This window comes from Mytilus edulis, chromosome 8 (assembly GCF_963676685.1).
Source record: "Mytilus edulis chromosome 8, xbMytEdul2.2, whole genome shotgun sequence".
In the NCBI taxonomy this organism is placed as follows: Eukaryota; Metazoa; Mollusca; class Bivalvia; order Mytilida; family Mytilidae; genus Mytilus; species Mytilus edulis.
The window spans coordinates 83,842,500-83,866,723 of record NC_092351.1 but is presented as its reverse complement, the minus strand read 5'-3'; the positions used below and the strand labels follow the sequence as shown (position 1 = coordinate 83,866,723).

General features: G+C 32.0%; 2 protein-coding genes across 2 annotated transcripts; one reads left to right on the top strand and one right to left on the bottom strand.

Moving 5' to 3' along the window:
- The first annotated feature begins 12,518 nt into the window (after positions 1-12,518).
- LOC139487152 (tripartite motif-containing protein 59-like) lies at positions 12,519-14,498 on the top strand. Its single transcript, XM_071272129.1, has one exon. It carries the CDS (start codon positions 12,519-12,521, stop codon positions 14,067-14,069), a length of 1,551 nt encoding a protein of 516 aa, XP_071128230.1. The 3' UTR covers positions 14,070-14,498.
- Positions 14,499-16,576: 2,078 nt separating this feature from the next.
- On the bottom strand, positions 16,577-23,530 carry LOC139486427 (uncharacterized). The gene is made up of 7 exons (XM_071271300.1): positions 23,423-23,530; positions 22,742-22,805; positions 22,049-22,148; positions 20,831-20,902; positions 18,584-18,832; positions 17,756-17,851; positions 16,577-16,628 (listed from the first exon to the last, which is right to left on the bottom strand). The coding sequence occupies exons 1-7, from the start codon at positions 23,491-23,493 to the stop codon at positions 16,621-16,623; spliced, it is 660 nt and encodes a 219-aa protein (XP_071127401.1). The 5' UTR covers positions 23,494-23,530; the 3' UTR covers positions 16,577-16,620.
- Between the last annotated feature and the right edge of the window lie 694 nt (positions 23,531-24,224).

The window sequence follows — 24,224 nt, the reverse complement described above, 5'->3', positions numbered from 1 at the left end:
GTTACGATCGATTAAGAGTTGATCAACTCAATCAACTCTATCTTTTGTTTTTCAAGGATATGCCTTTACACAACAATCCCAAATGTGAATTCCACCCAAAACTAGAAAAGTTTGTAGATATACATGGTTCGAACACAGAAAGTTGTGGACAAGCATTCAAGAGACTAAACAGATTTAAGCATTCAACAAGGATGATGACACGGAAAAAAAAGAAAACTATTCTTCATTATCATAAACAATGACTTTAATGAAAGGATAGAAAAAAAGAGTAGTTAAGCTATACAAATTTATAATATGCAAAAAAACTGTTAATATTGAAATTATATGTTAACTATGTTTGTTATGTTCTATTTGCGATTCAAACAAATGATATAATGTGGCATTCCCAACTACAAAAAATGTATGGTTTATACTCTTCCAGATGGAAGCAAAGGTCATATAACAGGCCAAAGCCGAGCTTGTAACTGTGTATACCTTGTATAAAACGTGAATTACATTTATATTCTAGTCAGCAGAAGTAGCCATACACACCTTTCAACTGTAATATATCACAAAATGTAATATATAAGACAAAGTGAGGAATACCATTAAAAGCAGAATTAATTTTCAAAGTATTTGCATATAATTAAAATAATCTCAATTTTTCGGAAAATTACCAGATCCTCTTTAAAAGGTCATAGATATCAAATTATGTTTCTAGAATAGAGACCCCATTTAAAAAATACTAATTAAATATTATTTTTTTCAAAGATATGAAACATTTTAACCAAGCTATGCTAATGTAAAACATTTTGCGTTAAAGTAAGTATTTGTTTTTAATTTTAGTTAAAAAAAAATACGTTTTTAAAATCTGAAATATTGCAAAATCAATTTTTTTGTGTGTTTATGTCTGAAATCATTGCTTTTAAATCGAAAATTGAACATTGGACCATTTGGTCCGAGACCACCATTGTCGTCCCTTGATTTTCGTTGTTCACAAATATAGCCCCTAGTGTTGACAGTGGGTTACTTGCCATTAATTTTTATACCCTTTCCAAATTTATTTCTCCATTTTTAATGCCTCAAATTGCAAGTAGGGGGTGAAATTACACTGTAAAAAGATTTAGGTCCAGAATTTTAAAGGAAAATAGTGATTTGGTCCAGCTGAAAAGGGTTTAAAATGAGCACTTCGGAAGCTGTCAAAAGATTTCAAGACGCCCTAAACATAAAATTGTCCATATTTTGAGTTAGAGACGTTGAAGTTTTCTATAATTTTGATATAATTTGTCCCAAAAGTAGTACAACACACTGTAAAAGTTTCTTTATTTTCATTTATGTTATAAAAGAAATGCACTACGAAATAATTGTGGTCTCGGACCATTTGGACCATTTCTAAGATTTAAACCGTGTATATTGAAGACACATTGTATTGTATCTTCTTTTGTTGACTAGTATATTTACTAATTAAACGTGCCTAAATGTGTATTTCCAATACTGATAATGCATATAAGTAATCAATATCTGTTTCTATAGAGTATTTCGTGTACTTAACTTTATTAATTATTGTTTTTCTTTTAAACTGAATGATTTTTTTTCAGTTTTTCAGTTTTTGATTGTTTAATAGTTAATTTGTTGCATTTTTTTTCACTAGAAATACTCACAAGTTTCCAAAATATACGTACAAGTACGTAATTTTTTTTAAGTAATATTAGCAGTCAAAATAATTTAATCAAGTAAACAACTCTTTAAAACCATACATTATTATTATTCATTATTTTTTGTTAATATTAATCGTTTTAAGTCAAAAACGTAATAGTAAATGTAACTCATATCTTTTAATTTTTTTAGGGAGAATAAAAGTGTAAAGCGCTTATAATCCCCATAATTTTTCAAAATTACACCTAAATCTGTGTAACGTTATTAAATCTCATATTTGTGGTACATGTAATAGTAATATATAATTGAAACAAATCTGCACAAAAATAACTAAATTATTTGTGTACTACTGTTAAAAAATATGTGCAGGAATCCTGCATTTGCCATTTATTACTATTTGTTTAAAATTGGTTATCATTCTTCACTTAATATATTTTTACTAAATTCATTAATTTGTGCATTTATCCTTTATATTTTGCACTCCATTATTGTCAAGCGTTAATTAAATCGTTATTTTTTCTATATTCTCTATGTGTTAACCTATATTCCAGCATTCCTTATTGTTTCTAATCCACACCATTCTGTGATAATTATAATTAACAAAACATTTTAATTCGTTTTCAAGTACATTTATTTATAAGTACATCACAAAATCAAATGTTATGACAAGTTGAAACATTACTGATTTTAGGTGCATACAAATACTAATTACGCATACATATTCATGTATTAAAACACAATATTAATAATGTATAATTATCCATTAGTGCTGTAAAAAATGTAATTTTCCCCAAAAATCATTACAATAACTTGTTTATATGCATTTATTATGAAATATGTTTCTGTCTGTATTTCTGTAAACAATTAATAAAAAATGGCTTATTTATAATATTAAAATTTGTATATGCATGTACAAACAATGTTGTTTTCATTCATAAAGAAACCGTTCATAGTTACATTGATGATCAGTTACATTAATGTTTAGTGCATTAAACAGTAACAGATAATGGCGTAGACAAGTGATAATATCTTATCTTTTTCACTAATCAAAATATCATTTGCATAAATGAATTAAATGGAATTAATTTTTAGTGAATCTTACATTTACAAAATATATAATTTCTTTCATTGCTATAATAAGTACAAACATCCAATCTAATAAAATTCATATGCAACTTATTTGTTTAACTATTTTTAATATAAAAGTTTAGTAACATCATTATCTATACAACATCAACAATTATGAAAAACTTTTATTCCAACATATTGTAATAAAAAATTCACAAAAATAATAACCAGTATAAATACAATTGTATGCAAATGTCCTTGGTCAGAAGTCTGCTGTTCAGTAGTTGTCGTTTGTAGTTATGGTTCATAAGTGTTTCTCGTTTCTCATTTTGTATACAAATTACGCTGCTGCTTTTCCTGTTTAAATTGTTTTTCACTCGTCATTTTGGGGCCCTTGATAGCTTGCAGTTCGGTGTGAGCCAAATTATGAATGCGTGTTGAAGTCCGTACTTTAACCTGTAATTGTTAACTTTATATATATATATACATTGTTATTTCGATAGAGAGTTGTCTCAATGGCACTAATACCACATCTTCTTATTTATATGTATATATAAAAACTAACAAATCCTTGCAAAAAACACATACTCAGTATACTATTTGCAGTTATAATTATATAAAACCGTTTTATAATATTCATTTCCACCTATGTTGTCGAATGCACAAGTCTTTTTGGATTACGCTTCACCAAAGCCTTCCATTGGTAACGATCAAGTTGTTGCATTTCTTATTGAGTTGATTGAGTTGAAATTTGATAATCAATTGTGATCAATAGTATCGATCGTTACGATCAAGTGTTTGTAATTTCGTATTGAGTTGATTGAGTTGATTTTTGGTAATCAATCGTGGTCAATCGTATCGATCGTTACGATCGAGTCGTTGTATTTCGTATTGAGTTGATTGAGTTGATATTTGGTAATCAATCGTGATCAATCGTATCGATCGTTACGATCGAGTCGTTGTATTTCGTATTGAGTTGATTGAGTTGATTTTTGGTAATCAATTGTGATCAATAGTATCGATCGTTACGATCAAGTGTTTGTATTTCGTATTGAGTTGATTGAGTTGATTTTTGGTAATCAATCGTGATCAATCGTATCGATCGTTACGATCGAGTCGTTGTATTTCGTATTGAGTTGATTGAGTTGATTTTTGGTAATCAATCGTGATCAATTGTATCGATCGTTACGATCGAGTGTTTGTATTTAGTATTGAGTTGATTGAGTTGATTTTTGGTAATCAATCGTGATCAATTGTATCGATCGTTACGATCAAGTGTTTGTATTTCGTATTAAGTTGATTGAGTTGATATTTGGTAATCAATCGTGATCAATCATATTGATCATTACTATCGAGTGTTTGTATTTCGTATAGAGTTGATTGAGTTGATATTATATAATCAATCGTATCTATCGTAACGATCTATGGCTTGTACTTTTTAGTTAGTTGATAGAATTGAAAACTGGTTATCAATCGTGATCAATCGTATCAATCGATGTTTTAAAGTCAATTGTTATTGTATCAATCGATTGTCGAATACTGTACCTTAATGCTTTGTCTTTCATTTCTTTGTATATTAATTTGGCCGTTAGTTTTCTCGTTTGAATTTTTTTACATTAGTTATTTCGGGGCCTTTTATAGCTGACTATGCTTCATGGGCTTTGCTCATTGTTGAAGGCCGTACGGTGACCTATAGTTGTTATTTTCTGTGTCATTTGGTCTCTTGTTTAAAGTTGTCTCATTGGCAATGCAAGTACACCAAATCTCCTTTTTTATATATACACGTTTGTCTGAAAGGGTATATCTCACCTCGACCTCATGTGTGTGTGTAGGGGGGAGGGGGGAGGGGGGTCGTGGGTTGGACCCCCTTTTTTTGGCCGATCAATGCATTTATATCGGGACATGTACCTTGGGTTGGGAACACAGACACCCCCTTTTTTAAATGGCTGGATCCGCCCCTGACATTGATCATTTAAAATTAACGTTATACAGCCAAGACATTTCAGTGTGTCCACACTTGTTTTTCAAGGTAGTGGAAAATGATCGAGTGCCGGACTATTGAGTGTCGGACTAATGAGTGTCGGACTAATGCGTGTCGGACTATCGGGACGACCCATATTTTCAACTCGAACCACTGCAGTTATTGTAGAAGGTTCCAACGAAAATATGTACGGGATATCATATTTTGTGACGATAAAATCGTCAGAATGCGAAAAAAAATTCCCGTTTTGCTCTTTTATTTTTTTTAACGATCTATGATCAATTTCTGGTAAATAATTTATCCGGTAAGAATTCGATAAAATAATTCTACATACCTCAGCAAAGTATCTTTACGAACGGTTGCCGAATGGCGCAGAAAACATAGAAAAATAAGGGAATAACGCATCTTTAACTTTCTTGATTGTATACTAATTCTCTCTTTGATATAGAATCTCCCGAAAATCTCAGACGTTGTCAAAAGTAACGTTACACGTCATAAAGGCGGACGAGTGTAACGCCATCTACCAAATAAGGAACGACGGCCTTGTTCGTCGTTCAATCTATGAAATTTGGAACAAGAAAGGGGGACGAGATTTTTAAGATTAAGATGATGAATGTAAATGTCAATGAATGTAATATAACTGTAATTAGCAAGATTAAAACATGACTACTACAAAAGCAAAAAAACAGAGAATGCATCTTGTTCCATTTTTCTATTTGTGTTTATTTTTGTGCTGTTTAAATATTTTTCTATTTTTGCAGTGTAAGGCCGTGTTCACACCAAAAAATCTGGTCATAGAGATGATAAAAAAAATATTCTGAATCCAGAGATTCCCTTTACATTACAGTGTTAAATATTGAAAAAAAAATTGATTGCTGGCATCGAAAAAACTGAAAAAAAAACGTTCGCGCGAAAAACATTACGACTCAGAAAAAAAATATACCCCCTCCCCTTTTTTGAAGTTAAGTGGTTGCTCCTTTATGAAAGCCATTTTGACGGTTTGCAGTAGTTTAAAGATACTAAAGATGTCTCGATTACGCATGAAAAAACGTAGGCTGCAGCAGCGTGCTTACAGACGAAGAAAAGGGATTGAGATGTTAAGGATCATTACATTTTTATCTTTACTGTTTGTTTCAAATGATATTTCTTCTCCAAGAAGTGTTTAACAAAGGGAGATGTTTATATTATTTTTTTGCATGACCCCTGAGGGGTTCATGCTTATATATTGGCGAGTTTTGGATGTGTCTATGGGCCACTCGATGTCTCTCGGCCGGAAGTCAGAATAAAATTCTCGGAACGTCTCGAAAGTTTCTGTCATTTATACAGGTCTTAACAGGTTGTTATCTTCGTCTTTGATATGATCCCTTGATGGCCCTTGAATTGACGACGCAATTATATTTGTTTTAAAACGACCACTGTACACTGTGTATCTGGGTCAATTATAACGTGGTATTGTCTGTTGTCTCGATAACATGTAAACTAATTATGTTTGAAGATTTAACCTCGGGATACCGTGTATTTCATCATAGACTTACGGGAGAGAACATTCTGGTTAAAATATTAATATTAGATCGGAAAACAATTAATTCAAGAGGAATCAAAGAAATATATACAAAATATATACTGTATTTATGTTTCTGAAGAAACTAACAATGATTGAAATCAGAATATTTTCAGAGTTGCAATTAAGAAATAAGTATTTTATAGGACAAGATACTCTGCTTTGGTAATTTTAAATATTCATTTGTAAAGGAAACATAAAAATTAAATCTAAAACAAATTCTTGCATCATACAAAAAAAATGTTTATTAACAATAATCATTATATTTCTACGTTAATTATTTCATACCATTTTAGTAAGGTTTTATGAGTTATTTTTATTTGTTTTTTTGTATTGCAATATATCCATCAAACGGAAAGTAAGATAAATTTATTAAAATTAATATTTGAATTTTAAACGGTCGTGAATAAAAATACTTGAGTGTTTTCAATTCTTAAAGCATGATTTTATCTATCATATCTTTATATTTTGTTTCCTACATGAATGCCTTTATATTCTTAACTCGTATTTGAATGTTGTATGTGGTGAAACCTGTGGCATGCAATTGATTGGGACCTCTTATGAAGAGACTTATTTTGGTCTCATAAAACATCTCAAATTTTATGGATTTCCTGATTTTACTTAAATCAATTCAAACATTCTACAGGGAAACTTAGTTTTGCCGAAGAATTTCTTAATTCAGAAGTTTATGAATACCTGTACACACTTTTAAAATAACCAATTTATATTGAAAGGTATGTAGATATAAAAAGATACCAGAATTAAAATGATGTACGCCAGACACGAGTTAAGTCTACAAAAAAAAGCATCAGTGACGCTCGAATGAAAAAAGTTAAAAGGCTAAAAAAATTACAAAGTTACGGAATCTATTCCTTGGGTAGACAATCCTTACCTTTTCGAAAAGGTCAAAGTCTATAATAGGACAGGACAGTGACTCAAAAAAGAAACAAAAGAAAACAACTCAAAGTCAGAATACCGTTAGTAATGATGAAAGTCACATGTAAAGCTCTTTCTGCCGTGTCCTGAATTTAGATAACAAAAACGAAAATAAGCTTTCACGAGTGAATTTAATTGTATTGCATGCAAGTAGTATTTTAGCGCACGAAATAGTAAATAGAAAGCATCTCACTGATACTCAGGAAAAGAATATGCATTTGCGTCAGCACATATCTTGATCTAATAGTTGAATTCGAATGTCCAACGGCCTTCATTAAATGTTTTGACTCCGGATTCATTGACATTTTATCTGGAATTTTTGAGAACGCAAACCGATAGTGTGCTTTTGAAATGTGATCTGTAATGTGAATGAATCAAGACGTGTAGGATAGTTGGTCAACACAATGAATACAATTTTCAAAACCGTACCATAGTACAAATATGTAGATGCTATAACTATTAAAACAATTCAAATTTTATAATAAACTAACGTTCCTGTTAGTATTTTTTTTTTAATATATATAATATCAATAAACACGAACGTCAAGTGTTTACGGATGGACATTTTATTTATCGAATGAATCTATTTTTAAATTCTAACATTCCACTATGTGAATATATTACTATACAAAATATAAGCAAAGACTTCTAAATCCATACTAAAATAGTCATTATGATTGTAATTAAATTTTGTTGTGATTATTGTAAATTATTTTTACGTTTGTTGCGAGTTTAAAATAAATGCATCCAGAATTTCAGATTATAAAGCAAACTGAGTCCAAAAAATCATATTGCGATAGGTTTGTGCAATTTGCATAAGTTATCCGGTTAGTAGAAATTGGGATTTGCCAAAGGTTTATAATCGGAAAAAATATGTACATTACCAAGTTATAAACACGATAGTCGAGCTTTAAAATAACTATTCAAATAGAAGCTGTAAATATATACTTTCAACTGGCTTCTTCTATTCACAGTCAATTATTTCAATTCAAAAGCAAACACAATTTCAGCAACAATCTTTTGGTGACCCGGCAGTCAGCAGTCTTAGGTTCATGTATTGCTTTTCTTTTTTTAAAGAAAGCAACTTGTTTTTTTATTTGTAAGTGTATTTTAACATATCTGAGAAAGTAGACAAACGATACAATTTACCTCGCACTTTTTGTTAGTAATGCATTTAATATGAGTGAATCGTTGTTTGATAAAGACCAGTGGCAAATATTTCCGTGTACGTCAAGTCGATTCGGGAAGACATTTTCAAATGAATTATGTATTCGGCAACGATGATGCTTTGAGTCTTGATAATTGATTAATAAAGCTACCTAAAAAAAATTATAACAAAGAAATATAAAGAACTTTATTAATAATTATTATAAATATCAATTTTATTAAAATATGTTCCTTCCTTAAATATACTTGGTAAAATTAAAGTTCTAAATGCCTAGTTTTGTGTACATTTAGCCTACACAGGGCCTACATTGACTATCGACTGCATGTAGACAAAACATGATTTAAACTACATGAAAACATTGAGTTTTATCAATGGGAACGTAGTTACACTAACACAACATCGAGTTTAGGTCAATGTGAACACGGCATAAGATTGCCGAAATACCCCACTAGGAAATCTTAGAACGCAAAAAAAAAAGTTAAAACAGCAAAACGAGATTTTTTTTCAAGTTTACCTCTCGATAGGCGCTATATAAAGAGATTGAAACTAGGAACCCTGCTATATATATACTGAATAATAAGGTTCAGCAACATACATTTTGATAAAATTTCCAACATTGCGGATAGATATGTTCAATATTATTTTTGTCGAATGAACCTTTCGGTTCTATTTTGATTTTTCCTTGTTACAGTAATCTATTTATTGATTTGTAAAATAAATCATTTTTAAATGTAAATTAAAAAAAAAAACCAAGTTGTTGCTAAATATATGATGTACACAAACACGGTCGAGTGTCGGGATGGGATTGTATTTTTTCGAATGAATTGGTTCATTTCGAGTGTAGACCGGGTTTGTAACTTTTAAAGGGGCACTAGCTAAGAGATATATAAAAAATCTAAAGTTTGATTTTTTTTCTGTTCAATCAATAATGAAAGTGAAATAGTGAAATAACAATTCGCTTTTTGCAGCCAAAAAGGTTCAATTTTGTCAAATTACGCTAAGAAAAATTGATAATTAGTAATTCACTTGCAAGTGAATGAGTCGACCTCTTTAAATCCGTATTCATGTGAACTTCAATTTAACCCCTAGCTAGAGGTTGACATCGCATGCATTGTACGTGTACTAGTTATTTAAAGAAAAAGAATGTCAACAATGAAAGTGACACTACGGTAAATCATTTGATTACTAATTCGATGCACATAAAATCATTCTTATACGGTTAAAAACAATAAGAAACATCTATTTTTAATCTATAAAATAAAATCAAACAGACCTATAAAAATCCAATTGCACGTGCTGGTTTAATCTATTCATATCTTTATTTATGTTTACATCGCTTATATGGTCATCTGAGGTCAAATCGATAGTTAATTAGATGGCGTCTGGACTAAAATACACACGAAACGAACCTATTTATATTATCTACCCCATGCTCTGTTAATTGTTTATTTTAGACTTTTGATAGTTTGAATAAATGTTTTACATTGTTATAAATCAAATATGAGAATTTGAGTCAAATCGGTGACCATGAATTTGACAGCTAGTGCCCCTTTAATTGTCGAGTAGAATAATTACAATCGATCGAATTGATTTACTTTTATTTCGCAATTGTATCAGTTTTATTCAATACGTGTAGCAAACTTTATTTTTAAATCTAAAATCAATTTATTGATCCAAACGCAAGTATTTCTGTTAGGTGTCCGTAAATAACGCATTTTCTTTGAGTTTTGCATGCAAGAATTACAATTTTTGTTTATCTTCTTTTATTTTAAAATACTGATGAAGTTTACATAAAATGACATAAAATGCTTCCAGTTGAAGCGACGAAGTTTGTACAACATTTTAAATTGATCAACTATGATGTGATTGTCGTAATTGAAAGGCCAGCGGCGGATTGAAAAAAGGAGGGGGAAAAGCGTCCCCATTTGATTTAAAATTATATATTATTTTAGCATGAAATCGTAAAACTCGGCGTATTTTTCCATTTTATGGAATTATGCACACCTCTTGGAAATTCCCAGATCCGCCCTTTAGGTAAGAGTACATTTGACTATGCAAGTTCTCTCGTTTGAATTGTTTTACATTGTCTTATCGGGGCCTATTATAGCTGACTATGCGGTATGGGCTTTGCTCATTGTTGAAGGCCGTACGGTGACCTATAGTTGTTAATGTCTGTGTCATTTTGGTCTTTTGTGGATAGTTGTCTCATTGGCAATCATACCACATCTTCTTTTTTATATAGTGTATCTAATATCTAAAAAGGCATTAGCTGTTATGTATGCATGTACTCGATAATATGAATCAGCATGTCGTGTGTGTAATTTAGTCTTCTCAACCATCGAATTGACCCCCGAAGACTGTCGACGTCTATACAACTCGATGGTAACATAAATATAAAAAGATAGTGAACACGTACAAATGGATTTTTCTAGGTCTGGGGCCGTGTCAACGAAGCTGTCCTAGGACTAGGACATGTCTTAGGATGGTCTTAGGACACGTCTTAGTCTTAAGTCAGGTTAACAAAAGTCTCCTAAAATAAGATATGTCCTAAATTTGGTCCTAAAGTTAGGACATACAAATAGGTGTCTTAGGATAGTCCTAAAGGTTACAATGTCCTAAAACGTAATAAAAACAACAAATATGGCATAAAATCAATACAAAAAATACATATACAATATTAAACTATCATACTGTTATGAGAATTAAATTAATACAACAATTTTGTTTTCAATTTTTGTTAAAGATTTAATTGTATTACATGAGATTATTTCGTGCTGCCTTTTCTGAAGCCTAAAACATACAAGCATTAAAGCAACATTTTTGCGACTAAACTAAAAACGGTGCAATATTAATTTAAAGATGGGGAAAATATGACTTTTTCTTTTAACTAATCCCCATTCGATACATGTAATAAAATCGAGTGGACCTAAGGACAAAACTAGTTCATCGACTAAAACTGCAGCACGAATAACGCATTTAACAAAGTTTCGTGACTATTTACTTTTGTTTTCGTATTAAATTCATTTATATATCTTTTATCATTTCATTAAGGGACGACATCAAAAAATCAATGAAGGATAAAAAACTTAATTCAAATAGTTTGGGGGTGGGGGGTCAAAATAGCTGCAAGTTTTGTTTAATTGACATCAATTTTATATATATCCTTATTGGTCAATCAATTTTCCCCAAATTAAGTTAAGAGAGGGGGTAGGGGGTCAGAGAAAAAACTATATGAATTAAGTTTTTTATCCTACATTGAACTTTTGATGTCGCCCCTAAACAACGTTATTTATTAGAATAACGTTAAATCTTTAACTTTTATTTTGCGTTAATTGTTTTCCATATAAAAGTCCTCCTCCCTCTCTTTATAAATATAGATACTAAAATACCATTAAATCTATGTCATAGCAATCACAACATATTTTTTTCAATTAAAAGTATGTGTTAGGACGGTCCTAGTAGGACCATCGTAGTTAGGACTGTCCTAAGACAGCTTTGTTTTACATCCTAAGACATGTCTCAGGCACGTCCTAAGACCATCCTAAATAACGTCCTAAGACATATCTTAGGACATATCCTAGGATACTTTCATTGACACGGCCCTAGGTCTATTTCATATTATAGGTTAAAAAATTATTTAAAAAATAACTCATCGTTCCTACCCGAGTTTTCTTTTTAATAGCTAGTTTGTGCAAAACCAATCTCTAGCTAAGGGGTTCAATTGAATGTCACATGACTACGGATTCAGATTGAATGAGGTTGATTATCGACTTGCAAGCTGCATACTTCATCAGCGATGTTTCCAAAACGGAACCAAACTTGCAGCTTAAAGCGAACTATTGAAACAAATAATCATAAATACTGTTTTAAATTCTTGTAACTAATGCCCCTTTAGAGCACACCTCAGTTGTGCATCATCTGCTAGCTTAATTTAAAGCATAGTAAGAACAAAGATACTTTGCCTATGTCTTGAGTTAAGTATGTTTGTTTATATTGCAACATATTTATGCGAAACAAAACCTGGTCCCATTTGAAAAAATCCGATCAATTACCTCAATTAAAGCACTGCCTGAGCTTGACACTTTACCTACAGTGATACATTTTAAGTTGAATAATAAGGGGAGTTAAGTTTATTTAAAACAAGGAAGTTGTTTACCTGTGTTAGAGAGATGGCAACGGCTGCAAAAGGTGAACAAGAATTTGACATTTTCACTTGTCCGATATGTTTAGAGAAACTTAAATCTCCTAAAAGATTACCATGTTCACACAGCTTTTGTGAAGTATGTATCGGTGAGTTTATTTTATCAACAGAACATCGGACAGGACATAAACCTTCGAGTTACCCATGTCCCGTTTGTAGATCAGTTGTTACGCCCACAAATCACGGAGAGGAAACATCGCAGTGGGCATCGTCTCTCCCGCCAAATGTATCGCTTCCATCACAAATGGACCAATCAGAATCTACGAACCAAGAGTGTCATCTATGCAAAACAGAAAACAATCAAAACTTAGCAACACATTGGTGTCGGGATTGCAGTGACGCGTTTTGTGATGACTGTTTGCGAATTCACAACCGTATGAAGATTTCTGCAGATCATAAAGTTGTTAAAATCGAAGAAATTAGTAAATTAGCCAGCGAAGGCGAGCCTGATTTTAGTTTTATTTCTGATAAATGTTCAGTTCATACTTCTAAAATCTTGGAAGCTTTCTGTTTTAACCATCAAGCACTCTGTTGTTTGCTCTGTGTAACAGCACAGCACAGAAAATGTGATAATGTACAAGCTTTTGAAGACATGACAGTTCTTAACGCTGATAAAATCGAATCTTTTGAATCTAAATTGAAAGAAGTAAAATCTAAAGCTGAAGAATTGATTGAAGAAAAGAAAAGCAATTATGAAAAGCTTAGCAGTTCTTTTAAAGATATCGAGTTAACCGCAAAAACATCCGCCAAGTCAATAAAAGACCGCGTCGATATTCTACTGTCCTCATTTTTAAAGGAGCTAAATATGACTCGCGATGAACAGAAAACTGTTTTCGAAGATAAATTAAAAGCTGCAGAAAATCTGCTAGGCCACATCATCTCATTGATGAAGACTACACAGTCTGCCCGAGAGTATGGTACGTTGAATCATATGTTTATTCATCTTAAAAGGTCGGAAAATAAATTAAAATCTAAAATAGAAGAAACAAGCACAATTTTGAATAAAGAATCAGTTGATGAAACTAGATTTGCTATGAATGATACATTCCTTCAAGCAGAAAAAGCAGAGAATTTCGGAAAAATCGATCTGACTTTTAATGCTCCAATTTATTTGAATGACTGTATGTACATGAATTCATTGGATAACATTTCAATTAAAAATATAACACTAAGACACAATAAAACTATGTCTTTAGATTTTGATGTTAGTGCTATCTGTATGATGGGCAAAGTGATCTTTGTGGGTGCTGATGGAAATTTGTATGCAATTGATCGTGATACTGGCAGATGTATAGCAAAAACTACTTTCAATCATGTGATAAAGAGACTGGCTTGTGATATCGAAACGCATACTATTTTTGTTTCGTGTTATGATGCGTGCATATATACGACCATATATACGTGCACGTTACAAGAACGTGAATTTAAATCACACAAAGTAATTAAAAGCGGCGGTGGGACAAATGATGGACTTTGCATTTTAGATAGATTATTGTATACATGTCATCGTAGGAGATAAACTGCGAAAAGTGCAAGTTGGTAACCAAGAAATAGAATTACAAAAGTGTTTCACCACAAACACAAAATGTCACAGGAATGTGAATGGACTTGCGAGTGATGTAAAAAACAAACGTTTACTTTATACATCTGATACTGGAGAGGTAGTAGCAACAACAACGGAAGGGTCCGAAATATTTTGCTACAAGGACAAGCATATGAAAAACATACTTTCTGTTGCCGTTAATAACCATGGATGTATAGTAGCATGTGCTCAGTCTAGAGCATTACATGTAATTTCAGAAGATGGAAAGCAAAGGAAAACTCTGTTAGATAAGTTTGACAAAATCAGGGCGCCACGTGATATTTGTTTTGATAAGTCCGGCAAGGTTTTGTTTGTTTGCGGAGGCAAGTTTGTAGAAATATATGATATTTTGTACTATTAAGTTAATAAAACGTATTGTTTGTTATGCTAATTTATGTTTAGATATACGTTGCAACGACATCCTTCTGTCCCTTCATCGTTTTTCCGACGTAGTCGGTAGTTTCGGTTTGTGTCCTTTGAACTTAAGGACGCTTAACTATGGCAACAGAATACGCATGCTCGAAAATCCTTTCTGTGATTGGACAAAATGCTGCCATGGTGGGTGATTTGGTTGTGTTTGAAAAAACGTCTCGTTAATTATATCGTGATGGAAAGCAAGTGAAAAACTATAAATATTTGAATTAGATCTTGCCCAAATATTTCCAAATTTTTGCCGATTTTCCATAGGGTATCTTGTTTATATAAATTGTATCCAAAATATTTCAAGGGAGATATGGAAAACATGCACCCGAGATTTTCTCAAATACCAAAATAAAGTAAGACATTTCTAGTTAGTACGGCAACAAAAGAGACATGTATCTGCAATGTCTGGATCGTGAAATGATGTAATCATGAATTGCCTGTGTACTGGGTGGTATTTTTGTCTTGCATACATGATTTTACTAAAAGTAGTTGTTCTCGGCATGAAATGTACTTTCTGCAAATACTCTCAGATCGGTACCATGTGTCTTAAGTGCTTTTGGTAGTTGATTGTTTTGCTTTACATCGATCTGATGAGTAAATATAGAATGAAATTCAAAACAGTGTGGCTGTGGCTATTGATTGACACATTAAATTCATCCATTGACTGGGACAATTTACGTGAACGTTTGTCTGTAACGACCACTGTTCACGACGTACCTACGATAGACATTTAAACTATGGGGTCACCTAAGGTTTCTTAACGCCTTTAATTATAAAATAATTCGAAAAATTAATCAGGAATAACCTTTATGTTTTGATTTATATAATTGATATGAATCAAAACATCGTGTTATTTCTGATTAATTTTTCGAATTACTTTATTAAGGTGTTGAGAACCTTTGGTGACCCCATAGTTAAAGTGTCTTTAAAAAGTACATAGTGAGCAGTGGTCGTTACATATAAACGTTCACCTAAATTGTCCCAGTCAATGGATGAATTTTATGTGTCAATCAATGGCCACAGCCACACTGTTTTGAATTTCATTCTATAAAGTAATGTGGTATGATTGCCAATGAGACAACTCATCACAAGAGACCAAATAACACAGAAGTTGACAACTATAGGTCACCGTACGGCCTTCAACATTGAGGAAAGCCAAGATCCGCATAGTCAGCTATAAAAGACCCCCGAAATGACAATGTAAAACAATTTTACATTGAAAAGCCCTTTTCGACTGGTTTGTATAGTGTGTTCTTAGTTCTGCTGTTACTAGTATATCAATGTCCAATGTTGAGGGCAGGATCAGGTGTCAATTCATATGCATGGTCAACCCCACCACTTTCTGTATATACATTTTGCAGGTTAGAAGCCTAATTTATAGTTGTTCTTAGTCGTTGTTTATCATATTTGTTTCTCGTTTTATTGTGGTAAAAATCAGGTCATTTGGATTTTCTTGTTTGAATAGTTTTACAATTTGTTATTTCTGGTCCTATTTGGTTATTGTTGAAGGTCATACGGTGATCAGTTTATGCTTGCTGTCTTCTACGCCATTATGTCTCTGACACATACTTGTCTCATTGACAATCATACCAGATTTTCTTATTTCATAATAAGTTAAATTTGCAACTCCCTAAATCAAAATTAACCCTAAAATTAAATATATATATTTTTTTTTATATCAGTCTGAAATTCAAGATGGCTGCCACTACATCAAAAAGATGACCGAAAACAGATGCATACAGATTCTGTTTGATTTGTTTTTTAGATTATGCAAAAAATCGTTTTCACTAAAATCATTTAGCAAATTAACAAAACATAGCACGAAAAGATTATATTGAAAATTATTATGACACATGTATGATAATCAGTGAACTAGACAAACTACTTTACATTCAACTATCTGGTCATCGTATCGGCAAAATATTGAAAAGTCATGTGACAACAAAAATTCGTATTTTATTTAAGCATAAAAAAGAAGTTAAAAAAAAACAAAAAAAAACAAACTTAGAAATAAAATATGTTTTCGTCATTTTCTCTCTCCACACATTACAATACTAGCTTCTTCTTACAGGCCTGAAATCAGAAAGGTATGCGTTAAAACTTTCATATAATATACATTTCTCTTAGTTTATTATAAATATGAGATGTTTAGTTTAACCAATATTTTATTTTCAAAAAGTGCACAAAGTATAATTATACAATATAAATACAGGAATTCGGAAACAAGAAAAACTTATATAAATCCGTCTCCATTTGAACAAAAAATGACAAAATTAGGAACATAGTATAAGAAACTCGTATAATATAATTTTCAATTCTTATTTAACATGTTCTTAATTCTGTGGTTTGCTTGTTACTCAGAAGTCAGTTTGATCGAAAAATGTGAGCAACTCGTTTTTTCATAATTATAGTCCATGTAGCTGAGAAATATGAAAATGTTTCGAAAATCCGGTTACATAAAAAAAGTGAGATGTTTAAATTTGTAAATATAACTTCTTGTAAAACCTATTGTTTGTATTATATAAAAAAAGTTGATGGGGTATAATTGCCAATTAGACAATTCTCCACGCCAATTAGACAATTCTCCACAATAGACCAAAATGACACAGAAATTAAAAACTATTATAGGTCACCGTACTGACTTCAACAATGAGCAAAGCCCATCCCGCATAGTCGGCTATATGTATTTTTTTTATTGTATATTATATGCCATATGTATATATTGTATTTGATGAGCCTTATTGTTTCTAGTTAATAAAGAATTCAAATTTTAAATGAGTTTATCAATAATGAAACCAGTGCGGATCAAGTCATTTTACACATGGGTGGAGGGGGCAGGTTCCAGCTCTAAAAAAAACCATGAAATGTTTACATAATCAAACACATATTATGTTTAAAATTACGTTTTTTTTCAATTCAATATAAAGGGGGAGGCATTCCCCTCTTTGAGATCCATCAATGTAAAGCAAAACATTAAGGATGAGAGGGCATAGTATGTTCCCTGCGATTGGAATATAATATATAACTTTCTGATATAACATTGTTTAAATATTTTCCCCCTCGTTCGGCTCAACTGTATATATTCCGTTCTCAAGAATTACGTACCCTTTTGTACATCCTGGATCTGACCTTGAGATTTATAACAATAATCTCAATATTAAGACTTTTATTGAGCTACCGTTGAGTCGAGTAATATATACCTTCAGCATTGAGCAATCTGTCTACATCATCTTCAGCTTGATCTAACAAGTAGCTATTATACTCCATCACAGACTTGACTGATTTTAGCTCACTTTCTGTTAAATAAAATTTGATAAGTTTTTAAAATTATAATCATTTTATTTGTATGAAAATTCATGAAAATTTCATAACGTATAAAAAAAAACTAGCATTGTATATCTAACATATAAAAATAAACTAGCATTGTATAGTTGTTAATGAAATAAGGATGCACGAAATGATTGCAAATGAGACAACTATCTACTATAGACAAAATAAAGTGGATGTCAGCAAGTACAAGTTACTTTGCACGGCCTTCAACAAGGAACTTAAGTAAATCAGATAATGAATAGTCGTCTCGAAAGGATAAAATGATTAAACGAAAAAGACCCTTCAAAAATTGCATGATTTATGTACACAACAAAAACAAATAAGGTAGAGAATGATCAAGTGTACGCATTAAAAAATACATAATATAGCAGGGTTCAATATGTTTTGAAGGTACCAAAACCGACTGTTCCTTGTCTGGGACAGTACTGCACATCATAAGAACACGTTTAATCCTAAAAAGGCTGTTTACAGAAGATTTCAGGATGAATCAAACTTTAATGGTAACCCATAGATCGACCAAGCCATCAACCAATCAATCCATTTCGTCAATCAATCAATCAATCCATTTCGTCAATCAATCAATCAATCAATCAATTCTTGCTATGTTTCTTCAACTATTTATCACATTCAGATTGTCAATCTTTAAATCAATTAAATAATACTCAATCATTGTTTTATTCAAAATTATAAATTCTTACCAATAAATTTTTTAAGTCTGTTTAGTTCAGCGTGAACTTTTGCCTCTTCGACATGAGCAAGCATTGTGATCAGTGGAGTCTCATAATAAGGGGCTGCCTGATTATTCCAATTTTTCTTAAAACGGGAAAATTGGACAGACAGCCCCTCAATTTCTGCCATCTTTTGATCCACGTTTTGATCAAGTTTACAGCAGGATCTTGCTAGCCGTCGTAACGGCATCTCAAGGGTTGAGTTTTCACTTCTAGCATCTATATATAAATATAAATTTAAAAACATGCCAGTTGTTGGTTTGTATTTCCTCTGTATTTATAAAATACTTTAGAAAGTGTTTTAAGATTACGGAGGTTTTTCACCAGATCTGGCAAACCTTCATAGTAGCATCTCAATAAACAAATAATAATCACCGAGAATCTTAATACCGTATTTGTTATAACATGAAAAAAAATAAATAAATGAGATCACCCCTAGTTTTTGGTGGGGTTCGTGTTGCTTATTCTTTAGTCTTCTATTTGTTTCTTGTGTACTATTGTTTGTCTGTTTGTCTTTTTCATTTATAGCCATGGCGTTGTCAGTTTTTTTTTCGATTTATGAGTTCAACTGTCCCTCTGGTATCTTTCGTCCCTCTTTTAATATACATATTACTTTAAAACACGTCACAGTTGTTCGTTCAGTGGCGGATCCAAAGGGGGGGGGGGAGATTTCGGGGGTTGGAACCCCCCTTTTTTTGGTCGATCAATGCATTTGAATGGGAGCATATTTTTGGAACCCCCACTTTACTCTGTGTTGGGACCACCCCCTTTTTTTTTAAATGGCTGGATCCGCTACTGTCGTTTGTATCTACTTTGTTCTTAAAAATACAATTACAAGTGTATTCAGATAACGGATTGTGTGTTTGTACACTCTATACTTTACATGCACCTATTTTCTGGAATAAAGTACATAAAGTATCGACAGTTGTCTAAGCCTGATTTGCATCACCTATCAATCATTTAATCAATTTATGACATAAAATTTGTTTTACGACTATTCTGGTATAAAATAGAGAAATTATAGATGCACTAAGCTAAATTTCTATCACCTATCAGTCAAAAGAAATGTATGTATTACTGAAAAATTATTACACCAGGGTTTTCGATATCACAAACTAGTCAAAACATTTACTAATTTTTTTTATCATCGGTATAAGGACATCATTCGTAAATATAGTTCAACATGAAGACTTCTTATAAATACGTTCAGGTATTTCACATCCAATTTTTTACGGAAATATTCTTTATAAAGCACACAAATGTCAGTATTCACCTCAGAAACTAACAAAACCTTGAAATCGACTTATTAAGAAGGGATATAGTTACGATACTGTTGTCAGATCATTAAAAATTGCATATTTTGGCGTTAATATTGATTCACTTAAATAGGGTCTTTGCATCGGAACTAAACACATTTACTAAAAAAACAGTTGTTGGATATGACACGGGTTATGTTCTTCTCATATATGTTATGATGGTATGATACTAAACACCTAACGGGAAGGATTGTGCCTGATATTCATATGATGAAATCTTAAATTTTCAATCAGTTTAATTGAAGGCTGGAGCTGGCATGTCAGTTAACTGCTAGTAGTCTGTTGTTATTTATGTATTATTGTCATTTTGTTTGTTTTCTTTGGTTACATCTTCTGACATCAGACTCGGACTTCTCTTGAACTGAATTTTAATGTGTTTATTGTTATGCATTTACTTTTCTACATTGGCTAGAGGTATAGGGGGAGGGTTGAGATCTCACAAACATGTTTAACCCCGCCGCATTTTTGCGCCTGTTCCAAGTCAGGAGCCTCTGGCCTTTGTTAGTCTTGTATTATTTTTAATTTTAGTTTCTTGTGTACAATTTGGAGTTTAATATGGCGTTCATTATCACTGAACTAGTATATATTTGTTAAGGGGTCAGCTGAAGGACGCCTACGGGTGCGGGAATTTCTCGCTACATTGAAGACCTGTTGGTAACCTTCTGCTGTTGTCTTTTCTATGGTCTCTTTGACACATTCCCCATTTCCATTCTCAATCTTAAGTATCAGAAATTTATTTCACACAGAAATAAAACGGCAATTAAGACGCTGATCTTAAATCAGGAAGCGGTGTAACGGAATTTAAACGGTGTTTTAAGCTTGATGTATCTTATAGGTTTTTAAAAGAAAAATCTGTCTTAACCGGTCATTAACAAAATACTATGTTGAAATGTAGTATTACCTTCAAGATATGGTTGTAATCCAGATATAACTTTATCGTCTTGAATACATGTAATTTTCATAAATGTTAGTTCTACAAAAAAAAAAAAATAAGACACATAAAATACTTTTTTCAGAGACCAACTGCTTTTAAACATTTTAGATCTGTACATGTACATGTAGTGTGTTTTCTCTAAGGGAACGACCATTAAACTTAAAAAGGGGTGTCTCTAAATAATAGAAATATTCTGATCCCAAGTTTGAAAAAATATGAAAAATATGAAAAATATACTAGTAATCTGGCCAATCACATGACAAAAAAAATATTCTGAATTTTGATTCCCCCCATACCTTGTAGTGCTAAATATTTAAAAAAAAAATTAAATTGATAGCGTTGAAAAATAAAAAAAATAAAACATTTCTGACTCACGACAGACAACACACTATAATCGCCCTTGTGAAGTTAAATGCGCCAGTGTCCGGAAGAGGGCATTCAATTCTCTATTCTTAAATTTTTTAAACCATTTTCTTTATATTTCGGTCTAATTTTCTCTATGTTTTATTATTTTGAACTGTTGTTTTGCATAATTTACCCATTATTCGCTGGTCTGTAAAGTTAACCCTCATTCATAATCGACGAATACAATAGTTATCTCAATAGGAATGTTATTGTCAGTTTTGCTGTTTGCGCTTTAAAAAAAAAAATAATGAAGAGATGTGGTTTGATTTTAAAATTATACAATGCCTTTGAGACAAAGATGAGTAGCGATGCTTCACTTGTTCTAGTGTTTAAACCGCCTTAACATGTCAAGTACCGTTTCAACTCAAACTCAGCCCCCCCCTTTCTTGGGAAAAATTTGGTTGATTATATAGGGAATCATTGACGCATGTCTGGAGCGGGCCCCCCTTAGGAAAAGTTCTGGATCCGCCACTGCTTGAAACTCCGTCAAGTATCGTTTAATCCCAAACTCCGTCAAATACCGTTTCCTCCCAAACCCTGAAACAGTTGTGATGGTGCTTTGCTTAATAACTATTAAAAAGCCAACCCAATGGTTATTAAATAAGGTCGATGTTTCCCGTTACACTAGATACATAGATATTTCAACAACAAGTGAAATAAGAAAAACATATCTGACTTGTTTAAGCCAGAGTATACATGTATACACAAATAAGTATACTAAAATATTATAAATATATAAATTCTTATATGATTTAAATGCCGAGTGTTAATATAACTAACCTTTTAATAGCCTTCTATTCAGTTGACGTCGTTTGCGGACAAGATAACATACTATGGAGCATATAAAAATCAAAGCGACATCTACAGGATCAATATAACACTAAAAAGTAAAAAAGAAAAGCAACTTAAATATATTGATTAAAACAACACTGAAGGTAAACAGGAGAGGTTTGCATACCTTTGCGTTCTGAATTATTTCTATACTTTGTGTGTGTGCTTTTTCAACGAATTAAACTTTCTTTCTGTTTTGTCATAGTCACGACAGGATAAAAACGCTTGTACTGCTCTTTGGTCGGGTGGCTGTCTCTTTGAGACATTCCCTATTTCCATTTTCAAATGTGTTGTATTGAGTAAAAAGTATACATGCCTCTTGTTTGAACGTTTTTGAAAAAGGAATTTGAAAGAAGTTTAAGAAATCTAATGTCTGTCTCAAGCAACCTTCTCTTGAAATGATGTGTGCACTTTTGCGTATAGTTGTGTTGTTGATTAAAATATTCAATTTTCTATATATATATATAATACACATATCTATCACTTCTATATATGTCTTACCTAGTTTCGAGTGATTGAAACAACTCAGAAAAAATACCCAATTTTAATTTACTATCCATACTAAGAAACAAGTCAAAACATTTCTAAGTAATTTCCACTAGACGTTAAGCAAGAAGTAAGCAATCAATCAATCATATTTACCTCAATATTTCTAATGACATCATCACCAGTACTTAGCAATCCATCGATTTCCAGGAATTTCGATCTGAAAAAAAAACCCAAATTAAAATAACAATAATTATAAAACCGTCCCCCTTTTTTTATTTTTTTTTATAAGAGAACAACCATTCAATTGCAGGGGAGGGGAAGTGGTCCCTAAAAACAAAAATCTGCAACAGGAATAAAAACGTTCTGAACATTTTGTTTATCTTACAACAAGCGGTAGAAAAATACCACTGAAAGAACACCATTCGGTTTCACTAAACCCTGAAAACGGAATAATAATTGTTTTCAATCGAATCAGGATTAAACATGCTTTTAAGACTGAAACCCAACGACTCATTCAAACAAGTTGTGAAAGTTTTAGTCGAGTTGATTTCGAGTTGGCTCCGCGGTTTAGTGGTAGTGTGTTGACCTTTAGTGGGAGAGGTCGTAGGTTTTTATTCTTTGACTTGTTGTACTTTTACATAAATAAAACTAACAAATACAAAATACATGAAATAAAATTTTAAGAACTCCAGTTTGATTTTTTTGATTATTTGTTATTTTTAACATTAATCGCTGCATATTGCAGTAGGTATTATCGAACATGTGCATTTCCTTCTAAAGAATTAATCCACCAAAATTTCGATAAAAATATAAAAAGAAAATATGTCTACATACCTCATCAACGGGTCTTTATGGACAGTTGTCGCTTGCAGAAGAAAACATACACAAATGATTGAAAACCACATCTTTTTTTTTCTGGTTCGTGTATCACGTCTTCGCTCAATACATTATCTCCCGAAAATCTCAGACGTTGTCAAAAGTAACGTTACACGTCATAAAGACGGACGAATGTAACGCCATCTGTCAGATTCGGGGCGACTTTTTCATACATTGATGTCCTTCATGTCTGTTTTCCTATTTTTTTCTCTGCTCTTTATACTTTTTACCCACTATTATCTCTTCTTTATACTTTTTACCCACTATTATCTCTTCTTTATACTTTTTACCCACTATTATCTATTCTTTATATTTTATCACCTCATTATTCTCTATTCTTTATTTCTTTTGTTGCATTTTTCTCTATTCTTATTTTTTTGGTCCATTTTTCTCTATTCTTTATATTCTTTGCTCATTATTCTTTATTCTGCTATCAATCAAATTATTATACCCCACGCAATTTATTAGGTCGGGTATAATGTTTTTGATCTGTCCGTCCGTCTGTCCGTCCGTCCGTCAGCTCTATCTGTCCGTATATTCGTCAGCCAATTCTGTTCTTGTCATCGCAACTCTCTGGAAACACACAGCAAACATATGCAGCGGGATTAAACGTTTTAATGGAACCAAACCCCCCTCCCCTTTCTGAAACAATAGTTTAACATCAAAACCAAGAACAAGAGGCTGGCAGAGCGACAGCAAACCGGATTTGTTAACATTTATTTGTGTCCTGGTATTTTTCAATATCACAAGAACCATGATA